Raw genomic sequence first — 15,066 nt, 5'->3', positions numbered from 1 at the left:
ATGTGCTGATAGGAATTCTAGCTCCATTCTTTTGATGTGCTGATAGGAATTCTAGCTCCATTCTTTTGATGTGCTGATAGGAATTCTAGCTCCATTCTTTTGATGTGCTGATAGGAATTCTAGCTCCATTCTTTTGATGTGCTGATAGGAATTCTAGCTCCATTCTTTTGATGTGCTGATAGGAATTCTAGCTCCATTCCTTTGATGTGCTGATAGGAATTCTAGCTCCATTCTTTTGATGTGCTGATAGGAATTCTAGCTCCATTCTTTTGATGTGTTGATAGGAATTCTAGCTCCATTCTTTTGATGTGCTGATAGGAATTCTAGCTCCATTCTTTTGATGTGCTGATAGGAATTCTAGCTCCATTCTTTTGATGTGCTGATAGGAATTCTAGCTCCATTCTTTTGATGTGTTGATAGGAATTCTAGCTCCATTCTTTTGATGTGTTGATAGGAATTCTAGCTCCATTCTTTTGATGTGTTGATAGGAATTCTAGCTCCATTCTTTTGATGTGTTGATAGGAATTCTAGCTCCATTCTTTTGATGTGTTGATAGGAATTCTAGCTCCATTCTTTTGATGTGCTGATAGGAATTCTAGCTCCATTCTTTTGATGTGCTGATAGGAATTCTAGCTCCATTCTTTTGATGTGCTGATAGGAATTCTAGCTCCATTCTTTTGATGTGCTGATAGGAATTCTAGCTCCATTCTTTTGATGTGTTGATAGGAATTCTAGCTCCATTCTTTTGATGTGTTGATAGGAATTCTAGCTCCATTCTTTTGATGTGTTGATAGGAATTCTAGCTCCATTCTTTTGATGTGTTGATAGGAATTCTAGCTCCATTCTTTTGATGTGTTGATAGGAATTCTAGCTCCATTCTTTTGATGTGTTGATAGGAATTCTAGCTCCATTCTTTTGATGTGTTGATAGGAATTCTAGCTCCATTCTTTTGATGTGTTGATAGGAATTCTAGCTCCATTCTTTTGATGTGTTGATAGGAATTCTAGCTCCATTCTTTTGATGTGTTGATAGGAATTCTAGCTCCATTCTTTTGATGTGTTGATAGGAATTCTAGCTCCATTCTTTTGATGTGCTGATAGGAATTCTAGCTCCATTCTTTTGATGTGTTGATAGGAATTCTAGCTCCATTCTTTTGATGTGTTGATAGGAATTCTAGCTCCATTCTTTTGATGTGTTGATAGGAATTCTAGCTCCATTCTTTTGATGTGTTGATAGGAATTCTAGCTCCATTCTTTTGATGTGTTGATAGGAATTCTAGCTCCATTCTTTTGATGTGTTGATAGGAATTCTAGCTCCATTCTTTTGATGTGTTGATAGGAATTCTAGCTCCATTCTTTTGATGTGTTGATAGGAATTCTAGCTCCATTCTTTTGATGTGCTGATAGGAATTCTAGCTCCATTCTTTTGATGTGCTGATAGGAATTCTAGCTCCATTCTTTTGATGTGTTGATAGGAATTCTAGCTCCATTCTTTTGATGTGCTGATAGGAATTCTAGCTCCATTCTTTTGATGTGCTGATAGGAATTCTAGCTCCATTCTTTTGATGTGCTGATAGGAATTCTAGCTCCATTCTTTTGATGTGCTGATAGGAATTCTAGCTCCATTCTTTTGATGTGCTGATAGGAATTCTAGCTCCATTCTTTTGATGTGCTGATAGGAATTCTAGCTCCATTCTTTTGATGTGCTGATAGGAATTCTAGCTCCATTCTTTTGATGTGCTGATAGGAATTCTAGCTCCATTCTTTTGATGTGCTGATAGGAATTCTAGCTCCATTCTTTTGATGTGTTGATAGGAATTCTAGCTCCATTCTTTTGATGTGTTGATAGGAATTCTAGCTCCATTCTTTTGATGTGCTGATAGGAATTCTAGCTCCATTCTTTTGATGTGCTGATAGGAATTCTAGCTCCATTCTTTTGATGTGCTGATAGGAATTCTAGCTCCATTCTTTTGATGTGTTGATAGGAATTCTAGCTCCATTCTTTTGATGTGTTGATAGGAATTCTAGCTCCATTCTTTTGATGTGTTGATAGGAATTCTAGCTCCATTCTTTTGATGTGTTGATAGGAATTCTAGCTCCATTCTTTGGTATGGTCCCAAGTCATCCCTGGACCAATACTAGAAAAGTTTTGCTTAAAGTTATTTTGATATAATCACCTTTAAATATTTTGAGAAAAGTGGTTATTTACCTGTTGTGAGAGCTGTTTGCAAGCTAATTCATAAAGGTTAGCTAGCTTTCCAGAGAGTGATTTTGCAGATTTGAAACCAAATGAAAACAATATTATTTCAGCAATCATTTGATAATGGGGCACCATCATTGCCACTGGGCGAAACAGAGATTTCAAGTTATCTGGGAGCTCTACGCCTCCTCCATATCTGAAGAGGAAAAGAAAAACAATAAAAACACCACTTTTCAACTTTTCAAATAAGGAATCACATACTTTCCCCCCCAAAGAATTAGATTGGTGTTCTATGTGACCTTTATCTGAAAATTAGTTTACAAGACAGTTTTTATTGTACCTTTCATCTTACAGAGCTTCCTGGTTTATCATATTTTCTTTCTGTTCCTCCTCCCACAATTTACCTCATATTATTAATTCCCTCTGATTCCCTGGACTATGACAGTATTTAATCAGATATTTATTGAATCTGCCCAACCTCCACTCCCTGCAACCACTATATTCTTATTTCTCCTGCCACTCTTGTCAGCTTTTCTGCCCGTGTCCTCTTTGTGAAAAACTCCTGACCTTTTCCTTTCTCTCTGGGTATTCATGAAGTAAAAATATGTCTTGGTCAGAAGTTTAATGTGAGATTATCCTTAATCCATATGAACAGGTGCAGAGTGCAGCTGTTCATAAATGGTGTGGGGAGTAGAAGTGTTCAGAGGATGATGGAGGCAGATATATGGCTAGATGTAAATGTCAAGCAACTTCATCTATAGATAAGATTTAAGAAAATAAATTTTGTCTGTGCCTACTCCCACTAGATTCACTGATACTTACCTGGGATTCATGGTGATAAATACTGCACAAGACATATTGATACGAATTTCTTTTCCTTCTAGCACAAACCTAAAAGACATCAGTATTCATAACTAGCACTGTTTTCTCTAGTCCAAAGTATGCTAAAACTATAAGTGAGTTTGGAAACTTTATTAAGGCTGTGTTACATTTAAATGCAAACAGAGCACGCTGGAAAAAACAATGACATGAGAAAAAAGCAGAAAGAGGAGGCTCATGCTGAGCCAAAGTTGTCCCTGCTGCTGGGATTCAGATGTATTTGATCATGTCCACAGATGTTTATGGGACCTGAGGCTGGAAGACACCTAGCTGAATTAGTTGATTTACATAGTAAAAGGAATCTGGGGAAACGCTTAGGGAATAAAAGAGCTCTTCCTGGATGATATAGTAGAACACAGAATGGGGTACAGCAGAGATCCTGTTTCAGCATGGAATACAGCCTGTCTCTCAAGTGTACCTAGCCCCGGTTAAAAACCTTTGGGACCAAGATAAGATAGACTGCTTGGCATGAACATCAGTGTCCTACAGTCAGCAGCAGTGGAAGACACAACGGGAGAAATCCTATCATGATTTCTTGGATAGCTGATACCAAAAAGGGTGGTCAAAACAGGAAAACAATTGGGACAAAACCTGGGGAACTTCCTGGACATAAATGGGGAAAACTTTGCAGAAGCTGAGGTTTGGCAAAGAGTCAGTGAAATGTTACTGCACCCCCTCCAAACGATATCCACAGATGTATGAGTCCTGTAATACTGGCTCTAACAGTTTGAACAAAATTCATGAAACGGAAGCCACAAGTTAGTATCCATTAGCTTGCATTAGAAATATTAGATTACAATAAAATTTTATATGTCCATAAATCATGTGAGTTCTAAATTTACCTAAAGAGAAAACATTTTTGTGTTTATTACCAAACATTAGTAATGCTAATAAATACTATTGTTATAGAACTTTTCAATAAAAACACATTAATTCAGAGTAATAAGACAAGATAGCTCTTCAGGTATGTGGCCAGTATACCTACTTTGCTTTTTAAAAGTATCTGGCTGGATGTGGTGGCTCACATCTGTAATCCCAGCACTTTGGGAGGCCAAGGTGGGCAGATCGAATGAGGTCAGGAGTTTGAGACTAGCCTGGCCAACATGGCAAAACCCTACCTCTATTAAAAATATAAAAATTAGCCAGGTGTGATGGTGCACACCTGTAATACCAGCTACTCCAGAGGCTGAGGCATGAGAATCACTTACACCTGGGAGGTAGAGGTTGCAGTAAGCTGAGATCATGCCACTGCACTCCAGCCTGGGCAACAGAGTGAGATGTCTGCCTTAAAAAAAAGGGTGTGTGTAAACAAATACAAATAACCACTAGATAATATTATGAACACTCTAGGCACACAAACTAGAAAATCTGGAAGAAATGAATAAATTCCTGGACACACATACCCTTCCAAGACTGAACCAGAAAGAAATTGAAGTCCTGTATAGATGAATAATGAACTCCAAAATGTAATCAGTAATAAATAGCCTACCAACCAAAAAAAAGCCCAGGACTGAATAGATTCATAGCCGAATTCTACCAGATATACAAGAGCTGGCTGGTACCATTCCTACTGAAAATACTCCAAAATAGTGAAGAGGAGGGACTCCTCTGTAACTCATTCTATGGGAACAGCATCATCCTGACACTAACATCTGGCAGAGACAACAACAACAACAAACTTCAGGCTAATATCCTTCATGAACATCAATGAAAGAATCCTCAACAAAATACTGGCAAATTGAATCCAGCAGCATATCAAAAAAGCTTATCCACCATGACGAAATAGGCTTTAAGCATGGGGTGCAAGTTTGGTCCAATATGTGCAAATTAATAAATGTGATTCATCACATAAACGAAACTAAAGAAAAAAAAAACACATGATAATCTCAATAAATGCAGAAAAGGCTTTTGATGTAATTCAAAATCCTTAATGTTAAAAACCCTCAATAAACTAGGTATTAAAGGAATGTACCTCAAAATAATGAGTCATTTATGACAAACTCATAACCAACATCATACTGAATGGGCAAAAACTGGAAGCATTCCTCTTGAAAACTGGCACAAGACAAGTATGCCCTTTCTCACCACTCGTATTCAATGTAGTCTTAGAAGTCCTGGCCTGAGCAATCAGGCAAGACAAAGAAATAAAGGCATCCAAGTAGGAAGAGAAGTAAAACTATCCCTGTTTGCAGATGCTATGATTCTATATCCAGAAAACCCCCTTGTCTTGGACCAAAAGCTTCTTTCAGTGAAGTATCAGGATACAAAATCAATCCACAAAAATCACTAGCATTCCTACACACCAACAGCCAAGCCAAGAGCCAAATCAGGAACACAATCCCATTCACTATTGCCATAAAAACAATAAAATACCTAGGACTATAGCTAACAAGAAAGGTGAAAGAACTCTCCCAAGGAGAACTACAAAACACAGGTCAAAAAAATAAAAGATGACACAAACAAATGGAAAAACATTCAATGCTTACATATATAAAGAATCAATATTGCTAAAATGACCATCCTGCCAAAAGCAATTTATACATTCAGTGCTATTCCTAGCAAACTACCAATGACATTATAATTCACAGAATTAGAAAAAAATTATTTTACAATTCACATGAAACAAAAACGAGTCTGAAAAGCCAAGGCAATACTAAGCAAAAAGAATAAGGCTGGAAGCATCAAATTAACCAACTTCAAACTATATTACAAGGCTACAGTTACCAAAACAGCATGGTACTAGTTAAAAAAAAGAAAAAGAAAAAAATAGACATAGACCAATAGAACAGAATAGAGAGCCCTGAAACAAGGCTGCACACCTACAACCATCTGGTATTTGACAAACATGACAAAAGCAGTGGGGAAAAGACTTCCTATTCAACAAATGATGCAAAAGATTGAAACTGGGCCTCTTTCTTTCATCATATACAAAAATCAAGTAAAGATGGATCACAGACTTAAATGTAAAACCCAAAACTATAAAAACCCTGGAAGACAACCTAGGCAGTACCATTTTGGACATAGGAATGGGCAAAGATTTCATGATGAAATCTTTCAATTGACAAAAGCAATTGCAATAAAAGCAAAAAACTGATCATTAGAGAAAAGCAAATCAAAACCACAATAAGATACCATCTCACACCAGTCAGAATGGCTATTACTAAAAAGTCAAAAAATAACAGGTGCTGGCAAGGTTGCAGAGGAAAAGAAACACTAATATGCTCTTGGTGGGAGTGTAAATTAGTTCAATTATTGTGAGAGACAATGTGACGATTCTCAAAGACCTAAAAACAGAACTACTATTTGACCAGCAATCCCATTATTGACTATATACCCAAAGTAATACAAACTGTTTTAAATAATGACACATGCATGGGTATGTTTACTGCAGCACTATTCACAATAGCAAAGATGTGTAATCAACACAAATGCCCCTTAATGGTAGGCTGGATAAAGAAAACGTGGTACATATGCATGGTTGAATACGATGCAGCCATAAAAAATAATGAGATCATGTACTTTGCAGGAACATGGATGAAACTGGAGGTCATTATCCAAAGCAAATTAATGCAGTAGTGGAAAACCAAATACCTCATATTCTTACATGTAAGTAGAAGCTAAGTGATGGGAACACATGGACACATAGTGAGGAACAACAGACAGTAGGGCCTACTGGAGGGTAGAAGGTGAGAGGAGGGAGAGGATCAGAAAATTTAACTAATGGGTACTAGACTTAATACCTGGGGGATGAAATAATCTGTACAAAAAATCCCCATGACACCAGTTTACCTATATAACAAACCTACACATGTGCCCCTGAACTTAAAGGCTTAAAAAATGTGGAAATAAAGAAAAAAAGCACAACATTTGTTTGGTTTCTTCAAATGCAATATTCTAAGATGAAAAGATAATACATGAATTTAAGCTGAAAAAATAATTAAAATATATTTGTATCAGTTTCCCAGTAGCTCAGGAGACTGTTCCAAAGCTTGGGCAAGAATTTGGATACCTCTAAGCTGGCCTGAAAGTTAGTTACAAATATATTCACATTATTTGCCAAGTAATGCAAACATTCAAGATAACTGCCACTCCTTTTGGTTTGTGCTTTAAACAAAACAAAACAAACAAACAAACAAACAAACAAACAAACAAACAAACAAAACACTCTGGCCATGCGCAGTGGCTCAAGCCTGTAATCCCAGCACTTTGGGAGGCTGAGGCGGGTGGATCACGAGGTCAAGAGATTGAGACCATCCTGGTCAACATGGTGAAACCCCGTCTCTACTAAAAATACAAAAAATTAGCTGGGCATGGTGGTGCGTGCCTGTAATCCCAGCTACTCAGGAGGCTGAGGCAGAAGAATTGCCTGAATTCAGGAGGCGGAGGTTGCGGTGAGCCGAGATCGCACCATTGCACTCCAGCCTGGGTAACAAGAGCAAAACTCCGTCTCAAAAAAAAAAAAAAAAAAACTACTCCAAAGATCTAAACACTTATTGGGGGAAAATATCTAACAATAATATACTAAACAATAAGTGTGTATCAGATTCAATTCAAAAGGTATAAACACATTCAACAAATACCTGGCAGAATAGTTGTCTTTTGCAGCCTTAATTGTTAGGATCTGTGAGGCAATGACAGAGAGAACTTCCAAATCAATTAGATTGAATTCATCGAAACAACACCATGCTCCTGACTGAACTAGTCCAAAGAAAAATTTTCTCACTATCTTTAAAAAAAAAAAAAAAGATTGATTACTAAAATTATTATAACGGTAAGAAAATTTACTGGGATGTTACTTTGTACATGTTCTCCCCATGTTACCCAAACCAAGCAAAGGCCTTTTGCATTTCCCTCAGGTAGGCATTTTTATAGGGCTGAGAGCAGCAGCTGCTTAGACTCTAGAGAGCCAACTACTCTGCCTGTCTCTTCTGAAAGCCCAACCACTCAACAGAACAAACTCTGATGCTCACAGGGACCATGCAGCCAGGGCCACAACTACTGATGGACTGTACAAAGATGCACCAGATCTTTCCCTGGGCAGCCATTTCCCTCACAGAGTTGCACCCTGGGGCAGGGTCTTTAGGACAACTTTCTGAGAGGCAGATGGGCATAAAGTGTGTGAATCTGGGGCTGCCTTTTCTGGATCAGGCAAAGATGCCTTATGGCTTAGTGGTGGGCAGCTGGTGGGCAATGCAAAAGACTGAACGAGGTCCAGATAAGGCAAGAGGTAGATTCCAGGCCAGACTGGAGTGGGCCCAGCTAAAGCATGCAGCTGCTGGGCTTCTGCCACTTGCCAGTGTGCAGGCCCCGGTGGCCAGGTGCACCAATGGGTGAGGCTGAAAGTATAGGATTGAAATTCATTGGTCTGTAAATGTTAGCAACCAAAACAAAGCAACAAAACAAACAAAAATGCTGACAGGCCTAAGAGAACTTCTGTGGGCTGAAAGCAAGTTGAGGGATGCCTGAACCCTATTGCCAGGTATGGCAAAGAGGAAAGAAAGTGGGAATGAGAATGAGCAAGTGAGATCCTCAGACCAGGATGGATATAGAGGTGGTTCCTTCTCCTGAGCAGGAGGAATCAGATCTTGTCTTAATTTAAATTTTTTATATTTTGTTCATGAGATTTTTGGGGGCATTAATTTTGATTCAAAAAATATTGCATTTTATTTATCTTAATTAGCAGGCTTTTTGGTCTCACTCATGTGGGGCCCTCATAGGTCCCACTGGTGGTTTCCAGGAAGGAGGTAAGGGTCTGTTGGTAAGTATCTTAAAGATAATAATTGAATCAGCTTATTGAATCCTACCCAAATTATAAATGCAGGATTTCAGAGGTAATGTGCTTTAAACACCAAATAAAATGACAGCAATAAAATGTATAAGGTTTGGACTTAACATGCAAAACAAACTGCAGTATTCTGAAACTTTGAGTAGATTTGTAAGAGACATGAAATTTTAATAACATATTTCACAATGTTGTATGTCAGATAATGTGCAAACAAAACAAAACTGACATAAACTTGTAATCATCATCTATATAAACTCTCAAATATTTGTGTTAATCATAATAGCATTATCTTAATGATTACCTTTTCAGTAAATAAATGTTACGGGGTTAGGACTTAAAATAAATGTATGTTAATAAAGCAGTACTCTTAAATGTTTTATATGTTTTATATATTCATGTTCCATGTAAGATTTTTTTTTTTTAAGAATCCAAATGTTGTAAAGTTTGAAAGCCACTGTCTTAAGGAGTAGTTCACTCGAATAAAAGCAATGTATGTAATGTTTTAAGTTTCTATTACATTCTAGGTTTCTAGTCTATTAGCTTAAAAGAAGTAATAAATGAGTTCTGTTAATACTTGATGTTCATCTCAGATAAATATTTTTCTTGTTCTTTTATTCTTCAGTGAATTGTCTTGTTTTATGTGTACAATATTTCTTCCTGAGTACATATGTTTAAGCTTTACCTTATAGTCCAAATCCTCAAAACAGTTGAAGACCACACAATGTTTGCCTAAGGACTGGGAAACAAAAATATTTTAATATCGTTCTTGAATTATGACACAAAATACTAATGTTAAAACTGCTAGAGTAATAAAATGTCTTCCTGCTTTTGAGAAAACTTTTGCAATGTGGAGACGAATTAAAAACCAAATTTAGAGATTCACAAAACTCAATGTAATAGTACAAATGTAAATATACTGTTATAGTTCAGTTGATCAGTTTTTAGAGCACTAAGGTCATATTTTTACATAAATCTACAAATAAAAATCTATGAAAAAAATTCTAGGTCACAAGCTATATCCTTTGCTTTTATCAGTAACTACAACTGCTTTTCTCTCTCTGTCTCTATCTCTCTGGCTCCCTCTGTGCCTGTCTGTCTCTGTCTGTCTGTCTGTCTCTCTCTCTCTCTCTCTCTCTCTCTCTCTCTCACACACACACACACACACACACACACACACACGCAATGATAGTAATCATTCACATGTCAGTCAGTAAAGTAGTATTCCAACTAAATAAAAAGCTTACGTTGTCTTATTGAGATTCTAGGTGCCAGCACACAACAGGCATTGAAAAGTTCATTGATGAATTAACTATACGTGAATTAATGAATGTGCTTGTTAATGCAATGAACATCTTAATAGCAGGAATAGTACAAATTTAAGGTACCATCAAAGTTTATGTGACCGAAAAAAAACAGTTTTTTCCTGGATCCAGAAACTACTTACTTTTGCTAGGTCTTTAACAGTCTCAGTTTTTCCTGTACCAGCTGGACCAGCAGGACAGCCTCCTAGATTCAAGTGTAGTGCTTCCATGAGAGTCAGCCAGCATCGGTCTGTGAGAGGTGTAATAACCAATCTTGAGGTACAGCCCAAGTATTCATAGCCATAAGTAAAACTAGCATTTCCTTGAGATACATAGCACAATTTTTGTTTTTCATTCCACTTATATTGCAAATGTCTGAAAACAAAATTTTAAATTAATATTACTTGGTTAAATTATTTTTATTTTTTTTCACATGCAGAAACAGAATCAGGATTAAAAATGGAGGACTGATTAAAAAAAACAAATAGAAGTTAAAAAATTAAAATCAAATGAGAAGTGTGACATAAAAATCATCAATGACTGATCATACTAAGTATGAAATAGTAGAACTCAAGACTACAAACATGTAAACACACTTCCCTCTGAGGCTAATGACCTTGCTGAATCATGCTGCTTTGGTGTGATGTCAATCAAAATGGAGGATTTATGTAAGAATCATCCCTGTGAAGTTTATTATGATTTCCAATAAGACTGTGATTGAAGACAATGTTTATCATAACATGTATCCTTATTATGAGGGACTTGAGAGAAATGCTATTTGTTCTATGTATCAAAACAAATTGAACTTTGGAGAAACTGATTTGTGATTATATTTTGAACACTGTGAATTATGTAGCTAACCATAAATGTTCACCTCTACAAGGTTTTGAGTTAAATGTGTGAACTATTTGTAGCTGTGTGGTATATATTCTTGAGCCTATTTTATATTCCAATCAGTGCTAACTCAATTCTCAAAACAGACATATTTGGGCACTATCAATGAAAAAACTATAAAACAATATTTTGTAAAGAATTTTACATTTGACTTTTTTAAATATTAAAACATTGTCAAGTGAAAAATCATTCCTACACATTTAAAAAAAATTTTAATAATTATGCTTTAAGTTCTGGGGTACATGGGCGGAACGTGCAGGTTTGTTACATAGGTATACACGTGGCATGGTGGTTTGCTGCACCCATCAACCCATCGTCTACATTAGGTATTTCTCCTAATGCTATTCCTCCCTTAGCCCCCCAACCCCTGACAGGCCCGGTGTCTGATATTCCCTTCGCTATGTCCATGTGTTTTCATTGTTCAGCTTCCACTTATGAGTGAAAATATGCAGTGTTTGGTTTTCTGTTCTTGTGTTAGTTTGCTGAGAATGATGGTTTTCAGCTTCATCCATGTCCCTGCAAAGGACATGAACTCATCCTTTTTCATGGCTGCATAGTATTCCATGGTGTATACATGCCACATTTTCTTTTTCTAGTCTATCTTTGATGGGCATTTAGGTTGGTTCCAAGTCTTTGCTATTGTGAACAGAGCTGCAATAAACATACATGTATATGAGTGTTTATAGTAGAATGATTTAAAAGCCTTGCCTATATACTCAGTAATGGGATTGCTGGGTCATATGGTAGTTCTAGTTCTAGAACCTTGAGTCATCACCACATTGTCTTCCACAATGATTGAACTGATTTTCACTCCTACCAACAGGGTAAAAGCGTTCCTATTTCTCCACATCCTCTCTAGCGTCTGTTGTTTCCTGAACTTTTTAATAATTGCCATTCTAATTGGCATAAGATGGTATCTCAATGTGGTTTTGATTTGCATTTCTCTAATGATCAGTGATGATGAGCTGTTTTTCAAATGTTTGTTGGCTGCATAAATGTCTTCTTTTGAGAAGTATCTATGTATCAAATATAAAGTATTCAGATAAAATATAGTCAACAGTGGCCTCAGTTATATACTTAAGACTTTGTCTGCTTCCTTCACAGCAAACTGTCATACCCAAAATAAGAAAACTTACGCTAACTGCCAAATTTACGTTAACTGCACATTTATTTTCGGAGCTTTATGCTCAATCTCTTCTCATCAAAGGGAGCGGCTCTATTTTTCTATACTTTCATATTTTACTAATGACTCCAGATAGGAGGAAGGCAGTTTTGAGTTAGGGAGCTGGCTAGAAATGTCCTTCAGTTCGTTTCCCCTGAGTCTGTTCCAGAATTAACAGCATAGGGGAAAGAAGAGGCTTGAGGTAGAGGTCTGACTGCCCATGGAAAGCTACTGCCCTCTGGCTAAATGGAAAAGGGAGAACGCAACTATCAAAAGAGCCTAATCAGGTCAGAAAGACAAATCAGAAACAAGTAAAAATGAGGTGAAGGGACAATAGAAATCTTCCCTTAGCATAAGTTAGCATAAGTTTTCTAATTTTAGGCAGTAATCTTCCCTTATCTGCACGGGATACACTTCAGGGGTTCCCCAGAGGATGCCTAAAGTTCAAACCACATATAGTTCCAGACCCTCTATATATCATACTGTGCCTTTTCCTATACATATATATCTATAGTAAAGCTTAGTTTATAAATGAGGCACAGTAAGAGATGAACAACAATGACATAATGAAATAGAACATTAGAACAATATACTCTAATACATGTTATGTGAATGTGATCTGTCTCTCTGAATATCTTATTGTAATATACTCACTTATTTTCAGGCCACAAATGACTGCAGTAACCGAAACTGGAAAGCAAAACTGCAGATAAAGGGGGACTAATGTACTCAAATTGGGACATTTTGCTTAGAATTTTGGTAAAGCCCCCCAAATTAAAATTCCAGTTTGACAAAGTTTGAGGTAGAGAATCAATTTACCTAAACATATATTTGTGAGAAGTTATTGTATGTAGTTATAATGTTGATCCACCTACCTTGTCCACTCAAAATCCTCTGCGTTGAAGATATTTTTAAGCAATAAATTTATCACTATATCTCTGCAGTGAACATAAAGGGTAAGCAGTGCCTCTAGTACAGCTTTTGTTCGAGAGTTACTAGTATCCAGCACTACCAGCTCTGCAACTTCTTCTAGATGACATATCAGACCAGCGTGGACTTTTTCCAATTTTTCTCTTGAATGAGAACTCACAAAACTTTTAATACAATCATTATAAAACATGATCTGGCTCTGAAAAAGTAAGACAATGTCATATTTATATATATGTCTACCTATATAATTAAAGCATAAATTTTATTTGAAATTAAAGAGTTTTCATAAAGTTTATGTGGTGTGTATATGAAAGAGATCTTACACATTTGTATGTATTTGAGAGCTAAAGATTGAATTTTGATTGATGCTTATCCATTTGTATTTCCTAAATCTTGTATTCTTAAATCTTCCTAAATCTTATACCAGCATCACTAACTAATAACCTGGGGAAGTAAAAAGAGTGGAATACTCCAAGATGAAATTAGTGCTGCTTTCTCTGTTGAACTCAGAAGTAATATACCTAGAATACATGCTCCAGCCCCAGCATTCCCACCAATGTGGAAAATCTGTCCATAAACATCCCTAGGAAGGGGGCTGAATACAGGGAGCCAAACAGTGTCCTTCTGCAGGCTTTACTTCCACAGCACCTCAAGGTTAAGACCTACTGGCTTGGAATTCCAGTCAGCCAATGGCAGAGGGCTGAAGTCCACCAGAGACAGGACTGAGATCCAGTGAGGAGAGTGCCATCTATGCGGTTTGGGGGAAAGAGCTGTTCCAGCTTCCCAGCTGTGAAGAGTACAGATGGTCCAGACAAGGAGGGGCACCCCACGGTACAATGCAATGGCCTTATCAGATTGGGGCCAGACTGCATCTTTAACCAGGTCCCTGACACACTCCTCCTCACTGGGCGGGTCCTTGGTTCCATGGACAGAGCCCTGATCTCTCCCTAGCAGAGAACTCCCAGGGGAAAGGGCGGCTGCCATATCCGCAGTTCCCTAGTCTCAGCTGTGGAGATGAGGCGGGGCCTTCTCACAGTACAGTGCAGCTTCCTTGCCAGATCATGGCCAGACTGCTTCCTTAACTGGGGTTTGACCTACTCTTCCTCACTATGGGAGTCTTCGGTTCTGTGGACAGAGATCTCTTCCTGGAGGAAGATCCCCAGGTGAGGGGCAGCACCATCTCTGAGGTTCTGTAAACTCAGCCATTCTACCCGGCTGGCTGCGGAGAATACAGGTGGTCTACAAAGAAGGGTCACCCACCAGTGAAACATGCCTACTCTACCAAGAAGCAACCAGACTGCTTCATTGGGTAGGTTCTTGATTCCCTTTCTCCTGGCTGGGTGAGATCTTCCACTGAGGGGGCCCTAGCCACCACAGCAGCCTATGGTAAAGCGGCCTAACTGTTAAAAAAAAGACTAACAGATAAAAAGCTCAGCGACTTTCAAGATGGCCGCCTAAGAACAGCCCAGGACTTCAGCTCCCAGTGAAAGTGCAGAGGGTGAGTGGACGCCGCATTTCCAGACGAACTCTTATTGCCCACAGACCAGGAGATACCCAGGCAGAGGGGTCGCCAGCGTCGCAGTCCCAGCCGGTGTGGCTGTTTTGGCCCCCGCGGGGCTGATTCCGCCCGCGCGGCTGCTGTGACCACTCCCTGTTGCTGCGGTTCTCCGTACAAAAGCCACTGGTCTGGGAGCCCTCTTAGCTGGCGAGCAGAGCCTTGAGACGGCAGAATAGCCCATTCATCTGAAATAGCGAGCCAGGCCAGGAGATTCCTAGGCAAAAAATCCGCCAGGAGCCGGCGCCGCGGTTCGAGCCAACTCCGTGAGTCGCAGCACGGGAGATCCCGGCGCCTTTTCAACAAGCGACCGGAACGCGGGGTCGTTCAACTTAAAAGAAAAGACTCTGAGTCAGGGAGC

At 38.4% G+C, this 15,066-nt stretch overlaps 1 protein-coding gene across 1 annotated transcript in view; it reads right to left on the bottom strand.

The window, feature by feature from the left end:
* The window catches only part of DNAH14 (dynein axonemal heavy chain 14), a 376,422-nt gene that overhangs the window by 196,058 nt on the left and 165,298 nt on the right, over nt 1-15,066 (bottom strand). The window contains exons 28-33 of the mRNA XM_074385260.1: nt 13,096-13,349; nt 10,308-10,539; nt 9,546-9,599; nt 7,659-7,804; nt 3,022-3,090; nt 2,209-2,395 (exon numbers count right to left, since the gene is read on the bottom strand). Of these exons, the coding sequence (XP_074241361.1) occupies nt 2,209-2,395; nt 3,022-3,090; nt 7,659-7,804; nt 9,546-9,599; nt 10,308-10,539; nt 13,096-13,349 (942 nt within the window). The remainder of the gene's footprint in view (nt 1-2,208; nt 2,396-3,021; nt 3,091-7,658; nt 7,805-9,545; nt 9,600-10,307; nt 10,540-13,095; nt 13,350-15,066) is intronic.

Source organism: Saimiri boliviensis, chromosome 14, assembly GCF_048565385.1.
Source record: "Saimiri boliviensis isolate mSaiBol1 chromosome 14, mSaiBol1.pri, whole genome shotgun sequence".
Taxonomy (NCBI): Eukaryota; Metazoa; Chordata; class Mammalia; order Primates; family Cebidae; genus Saimiri; species Saimiri boliviensis.
This window is presented reverse-complemented; position numbering and strand designations above follow the sequence as displayed.